Source organism: Neltuma alba, unplaced genomic scaffold (genome assembly GCF_004799145.2).
Source record: "Neltuma alba isolate B1F8T4 unplaced genomic scaffold, ASM479914v2 tig00011854_pilon, whole genome shotgun sequence".
Taxonomy (NCBI): Eukaryota; Viridiplantae; Streptophyta; class Magnoliopsida; order Fabales; family Fabaceae; genus Neltuma; species Neltuma alba.
In genome coordinates this window covers 17,827-40,068 of record NW_021636459.1, presented here as the reverse complement: position 1 = coordinate 40,068, position 22,242 = coordinate 17,827, and the positions used below count along the sequence as shown (strand labels likewise).

Genomic DNA, 22,242 nt, shown 5'->3' with positions numbered 1-22,242 from the left:
GTTTTTGATATTTTCAGGAAAGAAACTTGAGAGGGAAAAAATATTACCCGTCATTGGGGTCTGTTCTATTCTTGCCCCCTAATATAATATTCAATGCAAATCTTTATTACGTCGATTTTTTTGGATAATACTTTTCACTCTTTTGAGCCAACATAATTCTCACATTGGTTCGATAGATTTAAATATTTTAAAATTCTGAAGTCTATATTAAGACCCCGCTTTATTTACTATAGAAGTGATGAAAGTTTTAATAGACGTGTGAGATGAAATATGTTATAAAAAAACATTTTAGACGAAATTAAACTTTTTTTTAATGAGATTATCAAACGTAACTAGGAAATTTCTATGAAAAAATTAAGTGAGAACGATGATTGTAGAGAGAGAGAGAGAGAAAATTTGAGCCACGCTTATAAATTAATTTCACTCAAAAAATTAGTTTAAATGAAGATCAGTTTACCAAATCTTCCGACTCCGAGTCAGCATTTCCGACCAAAGATACGAAAAGCTTTGGCGAATGGCTACATATAACCAATACAAGGAAAGAACAACGGCTTTGACCTGCAAGGCATCTATATTACTCACTCCTTCAAATCTTAAACAAGCAAATGGCGTGTAACCAATACATTTTATATCACGTTAAACACAACAGAATTTAACAACTATATACAACATAAATACTCACGATTCCCTCCTATCATACTATCCTTGCCTGTTTTCCCCACTCTGTTTTGTTTTTCTTCTTCTCTGTGGGTTCTAATTAGTCCGATTTGTAGTGTTTAAAATATTCGACTGAGAGGGCAACTCATGAAGAACAGGAGAGCATACATACACCTGGTCGATACGCCCAAGCTGGAGGCAAGCGAGCATATTTTTCCATTCCTGGCTGCTCGTCAAAAGGACGCTCAATCAGTTTAAGCAACCTACGGACTTCTCCAAAATCACCCATTTCTGCAGCATCAATTGCAGTCTGGCAGAGATAGTTCCTGAGGACATATTTGGGATTCACAGAATCCATCGAGCTCTTCCTCTGCTCATCTGAAATGCCGCTGGTAGAAAGCTGTAAACCCCCCCGCCCCAAAAAAAAAAAAAATTGAGTAGATGTACCTTCCTAATCATTCAACAATTCGTAAAACTCACGAAATAAAAACTAATGTATGTGTTCCCGCATAGGAAGTTCAAAGCTAAGTAGCCACTGAAGAAGTGTTCTGAGATACCTTGTTACTGAGGCTCAAACTACAAGAAATTCCATATTTTAAACAACATTTGACGCAGCACTTCTTCTAACAAGTCATCATTTTAATAAAATTTCACCTGAACCACGTATCAACTTAGCAAATCTAAAAACCAACCGTACCTCATGTATATAAGCTTTCACCCAATCAGTCCAGGCCTCCTTACGCTCCTGACCAATATCTAGCAGAGCTGACTTAAGTGGGACCAGTAACTGGTTATCCGGAATGCTTGTATCGGCTTTCAGATTGGAAAGCAGCCTGAAGAAGTTTGTGTAATCAACTTTATCAACAGCCATATGACTAAGAAGTTTACTTATGAGCTGCTTATTATACTTGGGCAAGCCGAGTTTCTTGGTCATTATAGCTTGGTAGTCATCCATAAATTTGGTTCCATACCTGAAAAAAGAATAAATATAAACAAAAAGGCTGAAAAACTCATGAGAAAAGGATAATAAGTTTAACAGCAATTTAGACCAGTCTCAACTAAAAGAAAATAAGGTTTCGGAAATTGCAACCACCTTTCCATGACATAGTTAGCCTCTTTCTCACTTATTAACTTAGCGGCAGATAAAGTTGTTGCGAACTGCGCAATATTCCACAAACCAATATCTGGCTGGTTTGCAAAACAGTATCTTCTACCAGGAAGATCGGTAGTATTTGGGGTAAATCTAGGATCAAAAGCATCCAAAAAGCCAAATGGACCGTAATCAATGGTGAGACCCAAAATGCTCATATTGTCAGTGTTCAGCACCCCATGAGTGAAACCAACCCCTTGCCAGCTTGCAATCAAGGAAGCAGCACGCTCAGCAACCTCCACAGCCCATGCTGATACAAGGTTCCGTACAAACAAAGTTATAATGACATTTATTTGAAAGATAAAAAGAAACTACGTAGAAAAATCACAGGACACAGCGATGTGGTCTAGTATCCCAAGAGTGCATATGCCGCTTCTTTAGCTCACATATTACATAATAATATGATTATTATCTTGGAGGGGACATGCAACTGAAGTTGAAGAAAATGAATTGACCTCTGAAACAGACAATGCAAAACCATCACAGAGTCTGGCTATGACCAGGTATTGAATACCATGCCCCTTTGGGCCTTTTTTTTTGCCTGTGTTTTTTTTGTTGTTGTGGGGTGTGTCAACCATAAAATCTCAACATAGTTACTGATGATTGGCACATGATCAGATGAGCTGATCTCTCAAACGCACTTTGAAAACCTCATAAAAAGTAAACAGAACAGTAGGCCCAATCCACTTTTAAGATGGTCCCTATGAAAAGAAAACCAGCAAGTTCGGTTGAATACCAGCATACTTGTTTGAAGTAAGATCCACAACAGAATGTTCTTCATCACCGGTGCTGAAAGACAAACTTTCACTCTTACTCATGTTCTCAATATGAGGAAAGTGATGTCTAATGGCATAGTCTGCCAAAGCACGAACAAGACCCATGTCCTCTTCACCTCTGGAGGCATGTATTTGGTATGAACCAAAACGCAAAAAAGATTGTGCAACTCTACAAACAATTGCACCAGGTTCTTCCTTAGGATTGCCACTGCAAGTGAGAGATTAATAAAACATTTATTTAATAAAATTTAGCACGAGCAGGGTAAAAATTTTAAAACCAAGAGAGCAGTGACAAGCCAAATCCATTTTTCCGTCATTAACACAACTTTATATCAAAACATGAAATTCTCCTATTACATAGGAATACGACTGATGTAGAATGACGGGAAACAAAGGGGGAGGGGAAGGAGAAAGGCAGGAGAGAGAAAGATAGGGGGAGAGGGCCGACACCAAATGTTTAGTCTCGACAACAATTTAAGGTACTTCTTCATTCATATCACTAATATTTACAACTTCAACTTTTTGCATGATAATAGTGGGATCATCAACTAATTCTATCTTCCTCAGATGCAGGAATTTTTTCTTTCAAAAATTGCAATAGGTTTTACAAATATAACATCAAACAGATATGCAGATAAAAAACAGTCTACATTATTTTAATTTAGATTAACATACTCATAGAACATGTCTCTCGTAACAAACTTTCCCGTGGTCACAAGACAGAGAGCACGAGTTGTTGGAATTCCCAAATGGTGCATTGCTTCACTGCAAAGGAATTCCCTGATGCTGCTACGTAATACTGCAAGACCATCAGCAAACCTACTGTAAGGAGTCTTCCCAGCTCCTTTGAGTTGCAGTTCCCATCTTTCAGACTTTGAATTTAGGACCTCTCCTAGTGTAATTGCCCTACCATCACCCAGTTGCCCAGCCCACATACCGAATTGATGTCCTCCATAACATTGAGCATAAGGCAACCTGTATAGCAGAACACCAGTAATGACTAAATGAGGCATCACTAAATAGCAAGATGTCTGAAAACATGAAGAAACTTACGCTCCCGCCAAAGATGATGCACCAGAGAACAGAAGGGGGAAATCTGGTCTTTCAAACCTGAAACTCAGGCACAAAGATGGTTAATACCTGAAAAGGAACCCCAAGGACCTGGGCCCATAATCTTGTCAGAGAGAGAGAGACAGAGAGAGATAAGAGAGCTGGACAGAAAATACATATAAGTACAGCCAGAATATTCAAAAGCATTACAGCAACTACCAAAAACAACCAATAACTAGCTGTTTTAAAAATTCATATAAGGAAAGAATAAGTGATAGAATTAGAACATAACTTTAAAATTTATTGTTAAATTTTATAGATGAAAACTTCAACTATTTTATACCCACATGACATATTGCTGCAACAAGGAATCTAAATTTGCCAAATATGAATCACTCTTCTAGATACTTTGATATAGAAACTTAGCATTGCTTCAGTATACCAATATTAAAGTACTTAGTAAATGCAAAAGCAGGGCAGTAAATCTAACACACTCACTCTCTCCGGTCCAAATCAAAAATGTCAGCAACTGATTCCGACCAAGACACGAGTTGGGGGTTATCTACATCAGCTGACGGTGATACTTTGGTATAACAAGCATGCAGCACCTGAAATGCAAAAGGCAGGAGAATAGATGAAAGAGAGGACAACGTGGTGTAGTTTCCCCTGCTCAATGCCACCCTTGAATCTGTCTTTGGCACTGCATAAGCAACTTAGTGAGTGTAAGAAAGAACAATGTCTTTGTTCCTAATTTGTACGCCTTCACTGATTCCATTGTTGCCCGACACAAGCCTAATTCCAACCTATCTTCAGTTCAATTTGTCCTCCTCTGCACTTGTTTGTTTCTCCCCCATTTTATAAACGTATAATTACTGCTTAAGCATTGAAGATGCCGTCTCATATGACCTTACGGCTCATACAATAGTCTACATGATAAAGTCCATCATCACATCAATCTAAACGTCGCGAAGCCATGAGCTCGACTCTTTTATTCCTGCCTTCCTATCTATCCAGTAATCATAGCCATAAAATATAGACTACGTTCGAACACTTTCTTAACACCACCTACCAACAAATTCAATCAATATAACAAAAAAGGGAGAAAAGGAAAAAAGAAAAGCGGCCAACCTCTCTCGGAAACAAATCGGTTCTAGGATCACCAGGCAATTCTCTAACGAAGGAATGATCCCAATTCAGATCTTCGAGCTTCAACCGAGGCTTCACACTATGATTAGAATCAGCATCTGCACTAGAATGGCCATCGAGGCTCTGATTCTTCAAATCCTGGGTCAGAGAATGGACGGAAGCTGTGAGGTCCTGCGCGGGTAAATCCATGGGACCGCGGCTAGGGGTAGCGTAGCGGCAAGAGCGAGAGATGCGAAGAGGAGGTGATTGGGAATGGAAGAAAGCAGAAGGGCGGAAATGGAAATTAGGGGAGCGACGGAGGGAGCAGAAGGAGAAGGAAGAAAGTGATACGGTGCTGATGAGAGAGAAATGAGAAAGCATGTTGTGATTTGTTGACTATGGCCGTTGTGGTCGGGCTATGCAATCTGCAACTGCAAAAATTCGCAATGTTCTTTTTTTTTTTTTTTGTTAATCAATATTCTTTATTCGAGGTGCATCGTAAAAATTTTTACTATGTGCACCTCTTAATATAAAAATTTATTTAATTTTTATTTTAATTCTAAATATAAAATTTTAATTTATTATCTCTTATATTTATTTATTTTTTAAAAATAATTTTTAAAATAATAATAATTCTAACTGATATATTTGATTAATAAAAATATTTTAAGAAAAATAATTTGAAAAGTTTCTGGAACTACAAAAATTCGCAATGTTCTCTTTTTTTAATCAATATTCTTTATTCGATTCAACAGAGTTTCATCATACAAATAAGAAAAAATTAATTTGGGAGTTCTTGTAGTTTTCCTTAACATTGAACTGGGTCCCTGAACATTTTTTTATTTTTATTGGATCCTTTAACTTTCTACAGCTAGAACCGTTGGTCCCTACCGTTAAATAAGTATTAACGTCATTAAATACTTTCCATCACAAGCACTGAACGTCTTAAGCATCTTCTCTACCTCGACTTTGTTTGGAACCTCTATTGCGTGACCCGCTTCTTGCCCAAGCGATACTCACACAGCGAGTCATCCACAAAAGTTTTCGAACAACACCACACTGATTGCACCTCAAACCGGTGGAACTTAATTAAAGTACATACACAAGAAAAAAAAGAATGTTATCGATTTTCTTGGCAAATCACAAAAAGTTAAGAAGCCCATATGAGATTTTAATATAATTGCTCTTGGGTAACCAAAAGCAAATGGAGAACTCTCGTTATATGCATATAATGATTCGATGAAAATTGCAGAGACTCTGCGATCATATATTATAAAACCATATCTATATTGAAGATTCTGCGAAATCTATAATTGATTCTCGAAGGCATGGGGGATTGCTATAGTACTCTAGACCATTAGTGGTAGCCTTTGTTTTGCTAATGAGCACTTTTAGTCTACTCTGTTTTTCTATTACTAAAACAGGGGAAGCTTGAAAAGAATGGGTTGGTGAAATAGTATGCAAATGACATAATATTCTATGTTACTCTCATATTTCCATTGTTCAGATTCTCACTGCTTCCTTAAATAAATAAATAATGAATGGATGAATTAAAATAAATAGGAGCAAATGTTGCTCTCAAGCATTACACATAGAAGGGGAAGAAATAGGAAAGACAATGTCAAGATAAGCATTGGTGGCTTTTGAAGGAAAGGGATTAGGTAAGACGAGATTGAGTATAAATTATCCGTTCAAAACTTTAAATAAAAGGAATCACGGTAGAAATGAGAATCTTATAATTTTTTTTTTTTGAAAAAGAACAAAACATGTGGAAAGAATGATATACAAAATCTATAAGTGTTGGTGATGGTGTCCAGAATCCAAATTGAATTGGTTGTGCATTTAAAAAGCATTCATTTTGGTTTCAAAGCCCATTGTTCATGTTCTCATCCTCTTGCATCCAGCGTTCACTTCCCTTTTGCTTTTCATTTCCCTCTTTTTGAAATTCTTGTTGTTTGGCACGCAAAATACCAAAGAATCTTATAAATCAAGTACTTGCAAAGGATATATTCTGAAACCTGTTGACGGAAGTCGGTAGGAGAGGAGTTGCCGTCAGAAGACTCAATCATCATATCAGCCAAATAAATTGTCGTCCTGGCTGCAAATATTCCTTCGATTTCATAACCAGATTCCAAAAAAGAGAGGGAATGATAGGAGGTTTTGGGAAAAAATCAAAAGGGCGAAAAGGAAGAAGAAGTCGAAGAAGTCTGGGATGTCTTCCTTTAGAGCATCATCGGATTGAGGGAGAACGGAGAGTTATTGTCAAGAAACTCAAGGCAAAGAAGAATCGGTGAAGCTGATGTCCTATTGGATGACAATGGTAACAGTTTTTGGTGGCTATGTTTACAGAGTGCGATAGCAACAGAGGTTTTAAAGAAGATCAAGCTTGTCATTGGAGGAGATATTTCAGGCGTTCAGTGCTTCTCAATAAAAGTATTTAACAGTGTTAATGTTTATTTAACGGCAGGGATCAACAGATCTAAGGTAAAAAGTTAAAGACCTAATAAAAAAAAAACTCATAAATCTGATTCAAAATTAAAGAAAATTATAAGGACTTCCAAATTAATTTTTCCTAAACATAATTACTACCTCCACTTTTTAATATAAAAACTTATTTAATTTTTATTTTAGTTTTAAATATAAATATTAATTTATTATCTCTCATATTTACTTATTTTTTAAAAATAATCTTTAAAATAATGATAATTCTAATTTAGTAAAAATATTTCAAGAAAGACAATACCTATTTATTATAAATAACTAATTTGATAAGTTTTCTTAATATACTTAAATTAGTTAACTAGCATTTATATTAAGGACCGGAAGTAGTATTATTTAAAGCGTTAATTTAGTACTAGTCTTATATTTAATATAAGATCTATTTAACTAATTTAATTAAATTAAAGAAGTTAACTAAATTGGTTAATTATAAAAAACATAATATATTTTTTTAAAGACCAGAATTATTTTTTTTAATATCTTCCCTCCCTTTTTTCTTGGATTATAGTTGAAAAGGTATTAATATGAGTAACTTAAAAAAATCAATAAATATGAAAAATAATTCAAATAAATCTTACATTTAACATCAAGATCTACTTAATAATTAAGTCTTACGTTAAGAAATAATTTCAAAATAATAGATATTATTTACATAAGATTGGGGGGAGTATTCGCGTCGGGGTCGAGCTATCCGTGGAGAGGCTTCATTTCCTTGGGTGTGATCAGGACACTTGAAAATGGTATTGTCAGGTTTGCGACTTTAAACAAATCCATGACAGGAATGTAAACTCAAGTAGTAGTTTTTTTTTAATCAATAAATTAGTTTTAAAATTATACAATTAAATAATTAAAATATAAAAAATGATAAAAAAAATTATTTTAATATATTTTAAATCTAAATAATTGAAATTAAATTCATCAACATTCACTGTTTATAATATTCAATTAAAAAGTCATTAAACATAATTACATTAAAAAAATTAACATTAGTTTAAAACCGAATTGATATAATTGTGACTTAAAAAAAACGTAAAAACAGTAAATTTGATAAATAAACTCATAACTTTAACTGAGTTTACATCTAGCATGAGTTCAAAAACGAGTCGCCATGTTTTTACAAGCTGAAAACATAAAACATTAAATTCAGAGAGTTTACTCAAGAGTTTAACAATAATTGTCTTGTCTCATGTCAAATTATGGGGATTACCCAGATAAATTACTACCTCTGATTTTAATTATAAGATTTAGTTGATTAATTGAAGAAGATTAAGAAAATAAATTAAGTTAGTTATTTGTAATAAATAGGTGTTGTCTTTCCTAAAATATCATTGTTAATTAAGTGTGTTGATTATAACTATTATTATTAGAAAGACTACTTGAGCGAAAAAATACATAAATATGAGAGACAAAGTGGATTAGGGCCTTATAATTAGAACTAAATTAAAAGTCAAATGAGATCTTATATTAAGGATCGGAAGTAATAATTAGTTTTTTTTTTTACTTTTGTCCCAACCAATCCTGACCATCCATTTTTTTTCCTTGAATTTTGATCAGTAGAATCAATCGTTGAAGGTCGAATACACTCAACATTTGTGGATGATTTGTATTGTGAGGCGGAGGGAGTATATTTTAAAAATTAAGGATAATAATTTTTAAAAATACTTAAAAAATCGAATCTGATAACTCTTAACTAAAGATTAAGCAATTAAATTATCTTTAACGGACTTTCTAACCAAAAAGTGATATTACTAAAAATGGCAACGGTGACAAAGCCTTCATAAGTTGCAAAACTGCAATATGAAATCATTAATTAAACTAGCACAGTGTTTTATTAATCCATTTTCATTATCGAATGTGTGCGAACAAAAGTTGATAAGAGGCGGCTTATAACTTATAAGATTATGAGTTTAAATCCCGTTACAAATATAAGAATTTGTTGTTGAGCAATTTTTAAGTGTATGAATTGTGATTTTATATTTAAAACTAAATTAAATGTCAAACTAATTTTTATATTAAGAACATGAAATATTATATCGATTTAAAATTACATTGAATTAAATAAAATCAAATATCCTTAAAAAATAAAAATAAAATTTAAAATGAGGTAAAATAAAAATTCTAGCAACATTTTATTGTTTTAAAACATTAATTATTATCCGCACGGAAAAACAGAGTTGTGTATTTTATAAAACAAGATATCATGGTATAAGAACAGAGTACAAGGATGTATTTTCATTCTTCACCTACCACTCACAAGAACTAGCGTTCCACAAGCGTGATGCCTAGGAGTGCGACATGACATTCGTTAAATTAATGTTATTGATTTTTTTTTCCGTTGAATTTATGGTGAGTAATTAAAAACTTGTTTAAAGTAAAAATTATTTTCTATTCTTAATATAAGAACTAATTAACTAATTTTAAGAGATTAAAAAAATTAGTTAAACTTATTATTTATAATAAATAAATATTATCTTTCTTAAGATACTTTTATGTATATTAGTTAAAATTATCATTTAATTAAATATTTAACATGTATAGCTACTATAAAGACTATTTTAAAAAAATAATAAACGTAAAAGACAAATTAATTAAGAACTTACATACAAGATTAAATTAAAAATTAAACTAATTAAAAACATTTACCTGACGACGAAAATGAAACTCGTCGACTTTTTTTTTTTAAATATCGTGTTGTGCCTTTTTCTTTTTCCCGGCCAGATTGTGCGGGAGCATGTTATGTCTAACGTTGGGAAGATTTTTCCCGGCACGTTGGCCGGTGGTAACATGTGCTGTAAATTGTCAATTTGCCGCTAAATTATAGTAAAATTTTAACTCTGACCCAAATCTTTGGAAAAATTACACAACTTGCCCTCAGCAGCCTGAAACACATCGATCGCGTTCTCTCCGCCTCTATCCCCTGATTTGAATGTTCCTTCTGTTTTTGGTCCGGATTACGATGTGAATTGTTCTCAATTTCCAGTTCTTGAATCGATAGCATCGGTGAGCAGCTCATTTTGTTGGAGCACTTGATTGGATTTTTGAGTTCCCACTGTTTGTTGTGACGTGGGGTTGGAAATTCAGTGGCCGATTTCAATGGAATACGAGCTCTCTGATAGCAGTGGTGGGTTGTTTTAAAGAGCTGATTTTCTTAACATTATTTTTATGGGTAATATGTTGTGCAACCCCTTAATTTTCAAAACCTTAATGGTTTTTGGTGATCAGATGAATTTATGCTTGATGATTATGATCTCACCTTATTGCATTATGGTGAGAAGTCTCAACTGAAATTGCATCGGTTTTTAATGACACTGGAGTGCAATTGGAGCTTCACAATTCTTATCCTTGAATTAATTGTTTGGCTTCTGCTCTCCGTCCCTCACCCCCGCCACCCCCCCCCCCGGGGGGGTTTGTTCTCATGCTAAACTTTTTCTATTGGTTGTATGTTCTTTTAATTTTTTAAGCTATTGCTGCTGCTTCTGTTTTATTGAAAGTGAAATTTGATTCTCAGAAACGATTACTTTTTGGTCCTTTTCCAATTAAATGTTCACTCAGTGTAAGGTGGTTGTTTCTTGGATGAATTTAATTCTTCTGGGGGATGAAAATCCTTTTGTCCCAGCAGCTGAATAGTTGACATTCCTATAAGGCTTTTGAATATTTGAATAATATAGTCTTTGATATGGTTTATGACTCACGCTGTTTGCGTTTCATAAAAAAAAGTCACTGTTCAGTAATCTGTTTGGTTCCCAACATCATGGGGTATGAAGTTACTCGAGAAAACATATTAATCACTCATTTTCACCATGCCTGATTTTTTTAGCTCACTCATTGATTGTGATCATGTCTTCAGGCCTGGTAGCAAGATCATCACTGGACGCTGTTTAAATTGCTAACGAAGTTGTGGATAATGTGAGGATTTGAAGTAATTAGGCCTTGGTATCTAAGTTGAATTTTGAAAAAGACTTATGATTAGTCCACTGGCGTGTCTTAGATTAGGTCCCTGATAGAAAGAGCTTTGTCTATCTACTGGCTACTCCTCAGTGATGGTGAATGGCGAACTTTTTGTCCTTGATATTGCTTTTGCAGTCAAGAGCGGTAATAGAAGAGCGCCCTTGGTTCCTTTTCATATATTTTTTAGCGGTGTATGTGCTTGGGGGGGAGGAGGTTGATGCCTCTAGCGGCTCCAAGAGTGGTCTTATAGCATATTTGTGGCAAGTGCAAAGGAGTTTTTAATTTTTAACCTGCAATTAGCAATTCTTACTTCAAGTCTAGCAAAAAAAAATTTTCTTCAGGTTACAAGGTTAATTTTTCTGTTCGTGCATGTCTTGCCTTTTGGGAAATTGGAAATCCTGAAATTATCCGCTGAGTTTACTTATTATGGGTCCTCGTCCTCTACAGTTTTAATTGTCTTGTTAAACACCAGTCTGCTCTGCTGCCACAACTTTTTCCATGGTAATACCAAAACTCATGTAATGCGATGATTGAACATATCAGATATGCTTGTGAACCAGAGAAATTGATTTTAATTGTGTTCCAAGTCTACTTTATGGCTCTTGCATTCAAAATGATTCTTAAATAATAGTTGCTATGATCTGAAATAATTGCAGGGACAGACAATGATCTTCCTCCTTCACATCAAAGTAGATCTCTACGGCCAGGCTATGTGGGTGGCAATGGAAGATCAGCCTTTGTTGGGTCTGGTCCATTTTCCAGGGTACAGAATGACATGGAAACTCAGATACACAATATTGAGCAAGAAGCATACACATCTGTCCTGCGGGCCTTTAAAGCTCAATCTGATGCAATCTCTTGGGTATTTACTTTGTGATTTGTCAATTAAGCTATATACAAAATTATGATGGATAGATGCAATAATCCATTTTATTCTTTTTTGGGTTCCTGTGCACTTTAGGAAAAAGAAAGTTTAATTACAGAGCTTAGGAAGGAGCTAAGAGTGTCTGATGAAGAGCATAGAGAACTTCTATCTAGAGTCAATGCTGATGACATTATCCGCAGGATAAGGTCATATTACATTTTGCTAATTTCTGCTGAGTATTTTCTTATACCACTCTACAAAACACGGTTTGTTATGTATCTGGAATGTAACCAATCTGTGCTCTTAGGGAGTGGAGAAAGGCCAGGGGACTCCAACCTGGCACAGGAAATAGTGCTCAACGAACTCATGACCGTATACCCAGCCCTACAGCTTCAGCATCTCGTAAGAAACAAAAAACGTCGCAATCCTTGGCTCCCTTATCCTTGGGCGCACCATCTCCAGCGGGCCATCCATCTATGCAACCGTCATCATCAGCATTGAGGCATGGACCTCCACCAGGAGCAAAAACCAAAAAGCCAAAATCAGTAAGTGAGATGGTTTAGGAATAATGATAGAAAAAGATACTAGATTACTGACATTCACTTGCTCTGTGATCACTGATCCCTGTTTTAAAATAACAAAATACATTGACTACCCTATCTTTAATGAAGTCTGTGCAGTTCCCTTCTACAGGTCATACTGGAAGGACCCAGGCTAATAATCAGGGTTCTTCAGGTGCCTTCGCTACAAATGAACCTCCTGAGGCAGCCTCTTATGATCCTTTGATTGGAAAGAAAGTTTGGACAAGGTGGCCAGAAGACAATCACTTCTATGAGGCTGTTATAACTGATTATAATTCGGCCGAGGTGTGTGTTTTTCACTCTTTAAAAATTTAGTCAAATGAACATCTAGTAACATTAACTTGCGAATATTTTGTAGGGCCGGCATGCTTTGGTTTATGATATGAACACTGCTAACGAAACATGGGAGTGGGTCAACCTTAAAGAGGTAAAATTCTTGCAACAATTTTTGTTTGTGTAATATCATAACACTGGTTCTCCCTTTGAAATGGATATGAAGTATCTGAAAAAATTGAACAGGTAAACATTATTTGCATGCGTTACATCTAGTTTGAATCTGTAATTCTTGCAATTGGCAGAGTCAATGTCTTTCCCTTGCGTGTGCATTAACGGGAAACACCTATCATGGGCCACTGCATGATGAGCTCCTTTTGTAGGAATCATTACTGGATGCAAACAAATGAAACTCGAGCATGTATGGGATAATCCTTTTTAAAATTAAGCATGGACTACATCTTTATTCTAAATTAGGAATAATACACTCAAGTTTCTGTTCAGATGGCTTTATGCTGCCATTCCATAACTACAATGTTGCATTCTTTCAACCTTACCTGCCCTCTTGATTCCGTCGTTCTCAAATGTTCTTTTAAATGTTTCTCTTTATATTTCTTTTTGGAGTTATGGAACTATGATGTAAAAGGCCACTAGCTTGACGATCTTGTAACGCATCTAAATTCAAATTCGGTTCAAATGTGAAGTGTTGGGAATATGACAAAACGATATCACTTCTCTCTTCCCATACATCTATCTGACATTGTGGATTTAGCGTTCCTTTATTACAACAAAAGCATTACAAACTAGATTGTTCGTGTCATTTACTGTCATAGTTGGTAAATGGTTGTTTAAAATGTTTCAATTGTGCACCGATCACAAGAAAATGTGCTACCATTTGAAAATGTCACTACTTGCAAATTTAAAATACCTGTATTCTGGTTTTCTTATCAGTTAATTGCTGGAGTTCTTTGTTCCATTTGAGCGCCAATGAAGTGATAATTTCCTCTTTTAATTATATTTTATCTTATCTTTCTCCATGATTTCTTTTCACTTTGCTCTTCATTATTTTCTTCTGAATCAACGGCGAATCTAAAAGTAAATTGAGTCTGTTTTGTTAATTATCACTGACTTCATTGATCCAATCCAAGTGACTAACTGTTAATTTCATATGGCAGATATCACCGGATGATATTCGATGGGAGGGTGAAGAACCGGGAATGCCTCGCAGGGGCGGACGACCTGGCTCCGGTCGGGGAACAAAGAAGTCTATGTCTCGTGGTGGTGCAGTTACTGGTGCAGGAAGAGGTAGAGGAACGACCAAGGTACAGCCTAAGAAAGATTTCACTTTATCACAAAATGGGGGCAAGAAGAAGCCCACAGGTGATATTGAGATTCTACAAACGGATACCCTCGTCAAGGAGGTATGAGCATAACCATTAGAAATTTCTCCTTCATTTTTTGGCCGGACATTAGAAATTTCTTCTATTCCTTCAACAATGTTAACATGTTACATGCCCTGATAAAATTGAACTGAAGCAGGTTGAGAAGGTTTTTGGTGCCAATCAACCCGACCCCACAGAAATGGAGAGAGCAAAGAAAATGCTAAAAGTAAGCATCAACCATCTTCCTCGAATTCCCTGCATACTATATTTTAATTTCTTCAATTATAATTTCCTAATTGGTTCATTGGAAATGTAGGAACATGAACAGGCCCTGGTTGAGGCAATAGCCAGGCTTGAAGATGCTTCTGACGGTGAAAGTGGTAATAGCTAACATAGAACTGTGTTTCGTTTAGAAGTATACAGAATTTCACCACATTCTGTTTTATCCTAAATTTTTGGACATTCAAGCCAATGACCCCCTCCCCAGCTTGTCATGTAATACGAAGTTGTTAATAAAATATGTGTTTTTGTTTTCTTCGTTATTTATCATTGCCTCGCAATTACTAATAATAATAATGGCCTCCCTATACTATTTCTGGAATTGAATTTTCCACCCCTCTTGGTTGAGAATCAATTTATTTATTTATTTATTTTTGTGCAAGTCTTGTCAATATTGATTCCCAGAATTACCCACTTTATGTTGCATTCCGTTGCTATAAACCAGATGGGGTATTTATATTTTCACAGGGGCGATAAACGGATCAGCAAAGAGGCAGGAAGAAACAACAGTATGACGAGTTGGGTGTTGAAGTGGCAAATTAACAAGATATCCGACTTCGTTCCCTGAGGAAGGGGGCAATGACACATGACCCAAACTTGTACTTTGTTAATATGCTATGTTTTATATTGTATCATTAGCAGGTTTTATCTATCTCTTAGGCTAGCACCTAGCATGTTGGACCGGTTCCCATCTGGTTGAATATAAGCTGTGTAACTTTCTCAGAGAACAAAGCATAATGGACGGTACTTAATCTCTCTCTCTCTATCCCTCTCTCTCTCTCTCTCTCTCTCACACACACACACACACATTTTCCAATCTGAGCCTAGTTTCTTCAGTAGATGACGTAAACATTCGAATCTCCGGTAGAACGAACAAGAACGTTGCATTATGTACACAAACTTTTATACCCACAGAAAGAAGAGGTAATCCAATAGCAGCTGAGATTTTAGTAGTTTGTCTTACAATGATGCAAGAAAATGAACAATGAGATCCACCATCTGGGCATCATAAGCAGGCCCTTCCATCTGGAAATGTCCAACCCCATCAATAAGATGTGTTTCTGCGCGTCCTACTGCAGAACTAAGCTTGTTTTTGAGCTGCTTCACACTGGTAAATCCATCTTGAGTTCCCATAATGAAGAGCTTCGGTTTTGGGGATTGTAGTATGGCTTTGTGGTGTCTTCCAAAAAGGATTGAAGCAGTCATGCCAAATGGATAACCTATACTCACATAGCCAATGACTTGTTCAATCTGATCTACCGCAGACCCTGCTATTGGTGCCCCTGCATCCAAAGAATCGTTCAATTTTTTTCAGTTTCCTCCACATGGAACTCCTGAATGATTTGGGGACAAGTCCAGGATAAACTTCACATCTGGGAAAGATCAATTGAATGTAACAGGGATACAAAAACATTTCATCTGGGCATCAGCATATTGATGCTGATTTCCTTTGATACCAACATAGGGACAAGTTGTGAGTGACAAGAACCAAAGCAAATGACCCAACTTCTACCCATGTAATGGTAACACTAAAACAAACCAAGCTCCTAATTTCAGTATAAGGTCCCAGCTCAAATCCGATTCTACTGCCCGTATCATATTCACAAGGTCGAGAGACAAGTCTAGGATAATGCTTTCGCAAAAACTTTCTCCATTGATCAGATAATCTCGCAGAATAACAATAGGGGACGCTGTTAATTTAATTTGCAATAGTCAAACTGATTAAGAACAATCAATCAAGAACAAACAAAAAATACTGAAAATAAAGCATCCAAGTTCTTAGTAGTTAATGTTCATAGAACTATTCCCGGTCTAATGATAACATTGCAAGCCTCTCATGATTTGAAACAAGGCTTCACCGCCTGTGAACAATACTCTACCCATGCAACTGATTTATGCCCCTGTCTGAAAGGTACAACGGCCTACAAATATTATCCGCCCAGCAATTCAGGCATTGCAAAGAACAGAAGCAACATAACCCAAGCTGTAAAACTTATTGGCCGAAGCAGACAGAAATTACAGTGTGATGGTGTGATGGTAACCCATCTTCCTTTGAAACTCCGAGATCAGATCACAAACAAATCATTGAGGAAGATAGCGCCCAAACCCCACCACCCCCCCCCCCCAAAAGAAAAAAAAAAATCTCTCCTTCAAAGGCTATAATTTAGGATGACGTTAAATAGGGCTGATATAAGCAAACGAAAAGGGAAAGCACCATTATGGGCCATAATCCAAACTAATTTTACGGATCTGAAATATAACGATCATAGTATAGCACACAGCATCCTGGTCTACGGCCGAAGGCATTATACAGACAACCATAAAATCCCTTGATCCATGCCATCAAGCAACGAATGAAGGAAAATTAGGGGGAGATTGTACCTGCGGAAGAACCGACCAATAGAATCTTATCAACAGATAGATTCTCGCAGACCCATTTGCAGACTCCAATGACATCCTTAATTTCTGCAAACCCAGTGAGGGAAGGCCTTCCTGTAGAACTTCCAACGCCTCTCATGTCAAAAGTCACTGCCCTAAAACCCTTTTCTGCTAATCCAGAAGCTATACCTTTCAAGAGGCCCTGACAGCCACCCAAAACGGAGTAGGGATGGACAAGAACGATGACCAGATCGTGTTTAATCTCTCCGGTGGGTTTGAAAAGCCTTGTTTTAAGCTTGACTCCATCACTGATTTCGACCATAGAAGACTCCACAGTGCAGTTTGACATGATGAAGTGAAGGAGGACGAGGATGAGGACAAACCGAGAAAGAGATGCAAGGAAGAATAACGAGTGAAGTGAATTTCGTAAAAATATAAATTCTGGAATGCTTGCTGAGCATCACAAGCGAGCGTCGATGGTCAGGTGGACAGCTCCTCATAGTGAAAGAAACTTTAAAAAAAGGGCATTGGATCTGATTAATTGGGCTGGTTTGCTTTGTGAAACAGATAGAGCCTCTTCTCCAATGCATTGAAATCCATGGGAACGCAACCAGCTTCATTCACAAACCAGGGGCAACTGGCAAGCCCGTTAAACTGAGAAACCAACTCGGTTGTGAAAATTATTTTGAACCCGATCGAAATCAACATTAATATGTCAATAAAAAATATTCTAATCATAAATATAAGATTTATTTTATAATATAAATTATATTATAAAATAAATAAATTATGGGCATGATTCGCTGACACTTGAAAAGCCTATATGAGGCCTGCAAGGGTTGGGTCCGACTGGTCGCAAACGGGGGCGCAAGGCGCGTTCTCCTACCGGGTCATGGGCTCGATTCCTGGCGAGGCACCCTGGGATTAGTCTGGCCGATACGCTGGGATACCCTGAGTTAGCGATAACATCCTACTCAAAAAAAAAAGCCTATATGAGACTAAGGCACCGTTTGGGTGACACTCCAAATCATGGTTTGGGTGATAAGTCACCCAAACACCCACCCAATTTGCATAAATCATGGTTTTGGGTTTTGGAAAAAGTAAAATTTTTTACTTTTGGAGAAAAAAGAGAGAGTATAAGAGCTTATAGAATATGTATCTTGTTATATTTTTTATAAACATATTTAATCTCATATTTTATAAATATATATACATATTAATTAATTATTAATTATATTATCTTATGTATTATTAATTATGTTAATAAAAATATATTATTAACAATTTTATTCCTTCAAATTAAAATATATCATAAAATCTATTTTTTCTGTAATTATCATATTAACTTTTGTCTTTTTTTTAGTAATTTGTATATATAAAAAGTGCTTCTGATAACAACTATCCAAACACTCTCACTTCTCAAAATCACTTTTTCATAAAATCTATTCTTTCCATAATCTATTCTTCCCAGAATCTATTTTCCAGAATCACTTTTCCAAACCATGGTTTGGTTTTATCCAAACACACCCTAAATGCGTTAGGTGTTTGTTGAGATATGCAAATCTAAAATATATAAATAAATTTATAAAATCATTTACTATATTCTAAGAAAAATACTTTTCAGCTCAAAAATTCAAGTAACTAGACATAACAATATTAATAATAATACTTTTTAAATAATATCTTTCAAATACAAGAGGTATTTTACTATTTCTTATAGTAATTTTATTTATAAATCTCTTTGTTTAAAAAAATAAATTTTAAAACAAACAGAAACCTTCTTACAAAAAAACACACACATTTGAATTGTACTTTTTTTCATCAGTTATAGGTTATGTGTGATTGGTATTTTATGTTTTGAAAGAAAGAGGCCAAAACCAGCTCATCTATGAGTGATTATTCGTTTCATGATGTGATCTTCTGAAGCGTTTTTACTGACCTAAATAAAAATTAAACTATAAGCCATTGTAAACTTTCTTTTATTTATATGAAAAAAATATTATAAATAGAAGAAAAATACAGCTGGAGACAAGACATGAAGATTGCCTGTACAAGTCATGGATGTGTCAATAATTGAAGAAATTAAAATAAATGAGTGAAAAGTACACCCATTTATAATTTGGACATAACCCCTTTGAAAGCAATTTGCGTTTTGGAGTGTGATTTTGATTTTCGCCCACAAGTTATTATTTGACAGCAATTTGCTTTGAAAATGAATGCCAAAATGTGGAGGGAAGCTAAGGGTCCCACGTTCTTAATTGCTCGTATTAATTGAGACAAATAATGGTGTCCCCAGAAGGCTTCGTGCTTATCCTAAACCAGTTACAGTAATTATAAGTTCGATCAAATCCATTAACAATATTTTTTAAATTAAGAGGCTAATTAATCTCGGGGTGAAAGCTTTGATTTGACTGTTGCATGGTTTAAGACAATAAATTACGTATTATAATTTGATTTAATCTGTGAAGGACTGTCCTTTTATTTTACTTACTTTCTCATAAAGTCATCTTTTTGATACGGTCTCCTATAAGTTTATATTTTTCAATTTAATGGTTTGAAAGTTAAACATCGATGTCCAAAATCACGTAGCAATGTTTTTGCACTGAATGAAATGTTAAAGCCTTAGGTCACGTAGACACGAGCCTAATTATCATTATAGTGATGCAGGACAGGGAGAAGAGAGGAGAAAGAGAAGGGGAAGAGATATGGAGAGATTAGAGAGGAGAGGGAGAAAAAATAAGAAGAAGGGGAGAGGGGTACAAAATGAGATGTATTGAGATACTATTTATAATTATAATTATAATTTTAGTAATTAAACGTGAAATATTATAGAAATCTGAAAATTAAATGCAAATGACAATCAATAATAAAAGATATGATAATGAAATTAAAATTAAAATCAATGATAATATACTCCTCCGGTCCTTAATATAGGACCCAATTCTTAAGTTGATTTTGGTCCTAAATATAAAATACATTTCTCAAATTTATCAATTTTCTCTAAATTATCCCTATAAATACTCCTTCAACCATAATCAAGTAGAAGAGGGAGATAAGGTATTAAGAAAGATGATTATGGTATTTTAGGAAAAATGTGTCATTTTTTTTATAATTAACTAACTTACCTAACTTTCTTAATCTAATCAAACTAGTTAAATGGGTCTTACATTAAGGACCAGAGGAGTACAACCCAAATATCTGAAAATCATTATTTCACATCTCATCATACACGCTCTTTAGATCTGCATCATCTCTCATTCTCTTGATTATAGGAAATAATGTGCATTTTTCTCCTAATTAAATTCTTTCTTTTTTTTTTGGGGATCCAAATCAGACAAGGGAGACGAGGAATCAAAGGCACACGTGCATGTCAACATGCTCGCTTGGCTAATAAAGTCCTAAGTACATCAATAGTCAATGAGCCTGCTGCAAAAAGCGGAGGAGTAATTGTTAATCAAAGAGATGACACACGTGGCTTAAGTTACAACTCCAATCTCAGGACACGAGTGGCTTAGTTTTGAAGTTTTAAAAACTCCAACCCACCGTTTTGAAAATATTAATCGCTACTTTAATGGAGCACACTTTGTTACAAATCCAAAGTGTTTGGGTCAACGTATATAGGCATTATATGTCTAAAAATATCCCAATAACTAGGAGTCAGGACATACGGAAAGGAAACATTTAATGTACGGAAAGACAAAGAAAATGAAACTTTTTTACTAAATCAAAACTATTAGGCAGACTCCATATTTAAAAACAAAGGAATATAATTATAAAGTAGAGTACTATGAACTGATGAGAACCACGCAGGTACAGTGTTACACACATGCACACGTGCAAGGTATGCGAAGAAAGGGAATCGAGTGGCTGTAGTTAGAGAGAGATAACAATATTTATATTATTGAAGATTGTGGACGAAAATTGATGAGAAGCAATTAAGACCTCAGATGCCAAGTCAAAAAATAGTGATTTGACTGAGACAAATCATTGTGTGTGAGATATGAGATATATATATATATATATATATAATAGCATAAGTAATTTTCAATTCATTAATTGGGTGGCAAATTCTGCGTCAGCAAAAGGAAAATCACGTTTATCCACATGATGCTTTCTTTTGGCTGAGATTATTTACAGTTGCAGCGCTATACGTTAGAGGTGTGTGTGTGTGTGTGTGTGAAACTTCTTCTGATTCGAATCTAATTATTAGGATCTATATATGATACGTAAAGCAGCTTATGGAAATCTCCATCTCTCACATATTAGTAGCATTAATTATAGTGTCTGTTTAATTTCCAGCTTTTTAATTATACCCCCAAAAAAAAAAACAGAATGGTTATCTATGGTTAGAAAGTAGAAATTATCCAAGGATTCGCTGCAATATCCTGATGTAACAACTAATTAAAACGCCAAAAGCCCGAAAACTTGAAATTAGAAAAGAAAGATAACATTGCGATGATTTAGCCATAAATAACTAACTTCGTTAACAAGAAGTATTTCAAAATTTTCATATATATTTTTTTGAACACACAAACTTAAAGTTTTCATATATTGCAATCATTTATAATTATTTTAGCAGCCATTATTTCAATTGCAAAAATTCTTTATTCGCCGATGAAATAAATACGTGAGCGGGTATCGTCTCTAAACCGTGTAGAATGTGACATTACCATTATTGCTTGGAAAATTTAATTAATCAGGAATATATATATTATATCCATTTGTTATGATCCAAGGTGTGTGTGGGTGTGTGGATACACACGTGGTCATTGAATGGAAGGAATCATAAGAAGAGATTCATGATTGTGACACGGAAAATAATATTCGTCTGTTCTAAATAAAATTTATTTTGTAGTATAACACTATAACTTATATTTAGAATAGGAAGAGTAATACAATCACAGCAATATATATATAAATTAATTAAGTAAATTATATGTGTGTGTGTGCTGTTACTTGCACTGCCCTTTGCAACAAAAAGAGAGAGAGGCGACACATACACGCATATATATATATATATATATATATTTGGTTTATGTTGTTGATGATTGATGACGTGTATGCATGCATGCGCTATACTTATTTGATCCATTAAATAATTTGCGATGCCGGTGGGGACTTTAAGTTTAGATACATGCACCAATTAATTAATTTAGAGCACATATACATAGTGCGTTTGGCTTTTTTTTTTTTTTAGTTTTCTTAAATGTCCAGTAATATCTATTATTGGGGATCCTGTTCATGCGTATTGGCGGAGGTTAGAGTATGCTTTTTCTAG

The 22,242-nt window shown here is 35.0% G+C and overlaps 3 protein-coding genes across 6 annotated transcripts; 1 reads left to right on the top strand and 2 right to left on the bottom strand.

Annotated features, from left to right (window-relative positions):
- Positions 1–414: 414 nt before the first annotated feature.
- On the bottom strand, positions 415–5,171 carry LOC114718625 (protein adenylyltransferase SelO). Its single transcript, XM_028904011.1, has 8 exons — positions 4,762–5,171; positions 4,132–4,241; positions 3,637–3,693; positions 3,259–3,558; positions 2,544–2,791; positions 1,751–2,057; positions 1,355–1,628; positions 415–1,057 (listed from the first exon to the last, which is right to left on the bottom strand). The coding sequence occupies exons 1-8, from the start codon at positions 5,137–5,139 to the stop codon at positions 803–805; spliced, it is 1,929 nt and encodes a 642-aa protein (XP_028759844.1). The 5' UTR covers positions 5,140–5,171; the 3' UTR covers positions 415–802.
- Positions 5,172–10,146: 4,975 nt separating this feature from the next.
- LOC114718628 (protein EMSY-LIKE 3) lies at positions 10,147–15,348 on the top strand. 4 transcript variants are annotated; one of them, XM_028904015.1, is made up of 11 exons: positions 10,147–10,378; positions 11,105–11,163; positions 11,862–12,067; positions 12,167–12,276; positions 12,378–12,615; positions 12,742–12,936; positions 13,010–13,078; positions 14,100–14,345; positions 14,464–14,532; positions 14,623–14,686; positions 15,054–15,348. In XM_028904015.1, exons 3-11 carry the CDS (start codon positions 11,981–11,983, stop codon positions 15,098–15,100), a joined length of 1,125 nt encoding a protein of 374 aa, XP_028759848.1. In that variant the 5' UTR covers positions 10,147–10,378; positions 11,105–11,163; positions 11,862–11,980; the 3' UTR covers positions 15,101–15,348. The 4 variants fall into 4 exon arrangements, with proteins under 4 accessions (XP_028759848.1, XP_028759846.1, XP_028759847.1 ...); XM_028904013.1 differs by lacking the exon at positions 11,105–11,163; XM_028904014.1 differs by lacking the exon at positions 11,105–11,163 and having other exon boundaries at positions 10,148–10,378; positions 12,751–12,936.
- Positions 15,349–15,450: 102 nt separating this feature from the next.
- Positions 15,451–17,340, bottom strand: LOC114718629 (uncharacterized). Its single transcript, XM_028904017.1, has 2 exons — positions 16,968–17,340; positions 15,451–15,868 (listed from the first exon to the last, which is right to left on the bottom strand). The coding sequence occupies exons 1-2, from the start codon at positions 17,311–17,313 to the stop codon at positions 15,546–15,548; spliced, it is 669 nt and encodes a 222-aa protein (XP_028759850.1). The 5' UTR covers positions 17,314–17,340; the 3' UTR covers positions 15,451–15,545.
- Between the last annotated feature and the right edge of the window lie 4,902 nt (positions 17,341–22,242).

Coding starts and splice junctions, on each gene's coding strand:
- LOC114718625 (XM_028904011.1), bottom strand. CDS start 5,139: ATGCTTTCTCATTTCTCTCTCATCAGCACCGTATCACTTTCTTCCTTC. Junction 2,058..2,543: donor TACTTCAAACAAGTATGCTG/GTATTCAACCGA, acceptor ACCTTGTATCAG/CATGGGCTGTGGAGGTTGCT. Junction 1,058..1,354: donor TGAAAGCTTATATACATGAG/GTACGGTTGGTT, acceptor GGGGGTTTACAG/CTTTCTACCAGCGGCATTTC.
- LOC114718628 (XM_028904013.1), top strand. CDS start 10,351: ATGGAATACGAGCTCTCTGATAGCAGTG. Junction 12,937..13,009: donor CTGATTATAATTCGGCCGAG/GTGTGTGTTTTT, acceptor AATATTTTGTAG/GGCCGGCATGCTTTGGTTTA. Junction 14,533..14,622: donor GAGCAAAGAAAATGCTAAAA/GTAAGCATCAAC, acceptor TTGGAAATGTAG/GAACATGAACAGGCCCTGGT.
- LOC114718629 (XM_028904017.1), bottom strand. CDS start 17,313: ATGTCAAACTGCACTGTGGAGTCTTCTATGGTCGAAATCAGTGATGGA. Junction 15,869..16,967: donor ATTGGTCGGTTCTTCCGCAG/GTACAATCTCCC, acceptor CTTTGGATGCAG/GGGCACCAATAGCAGGGTCT.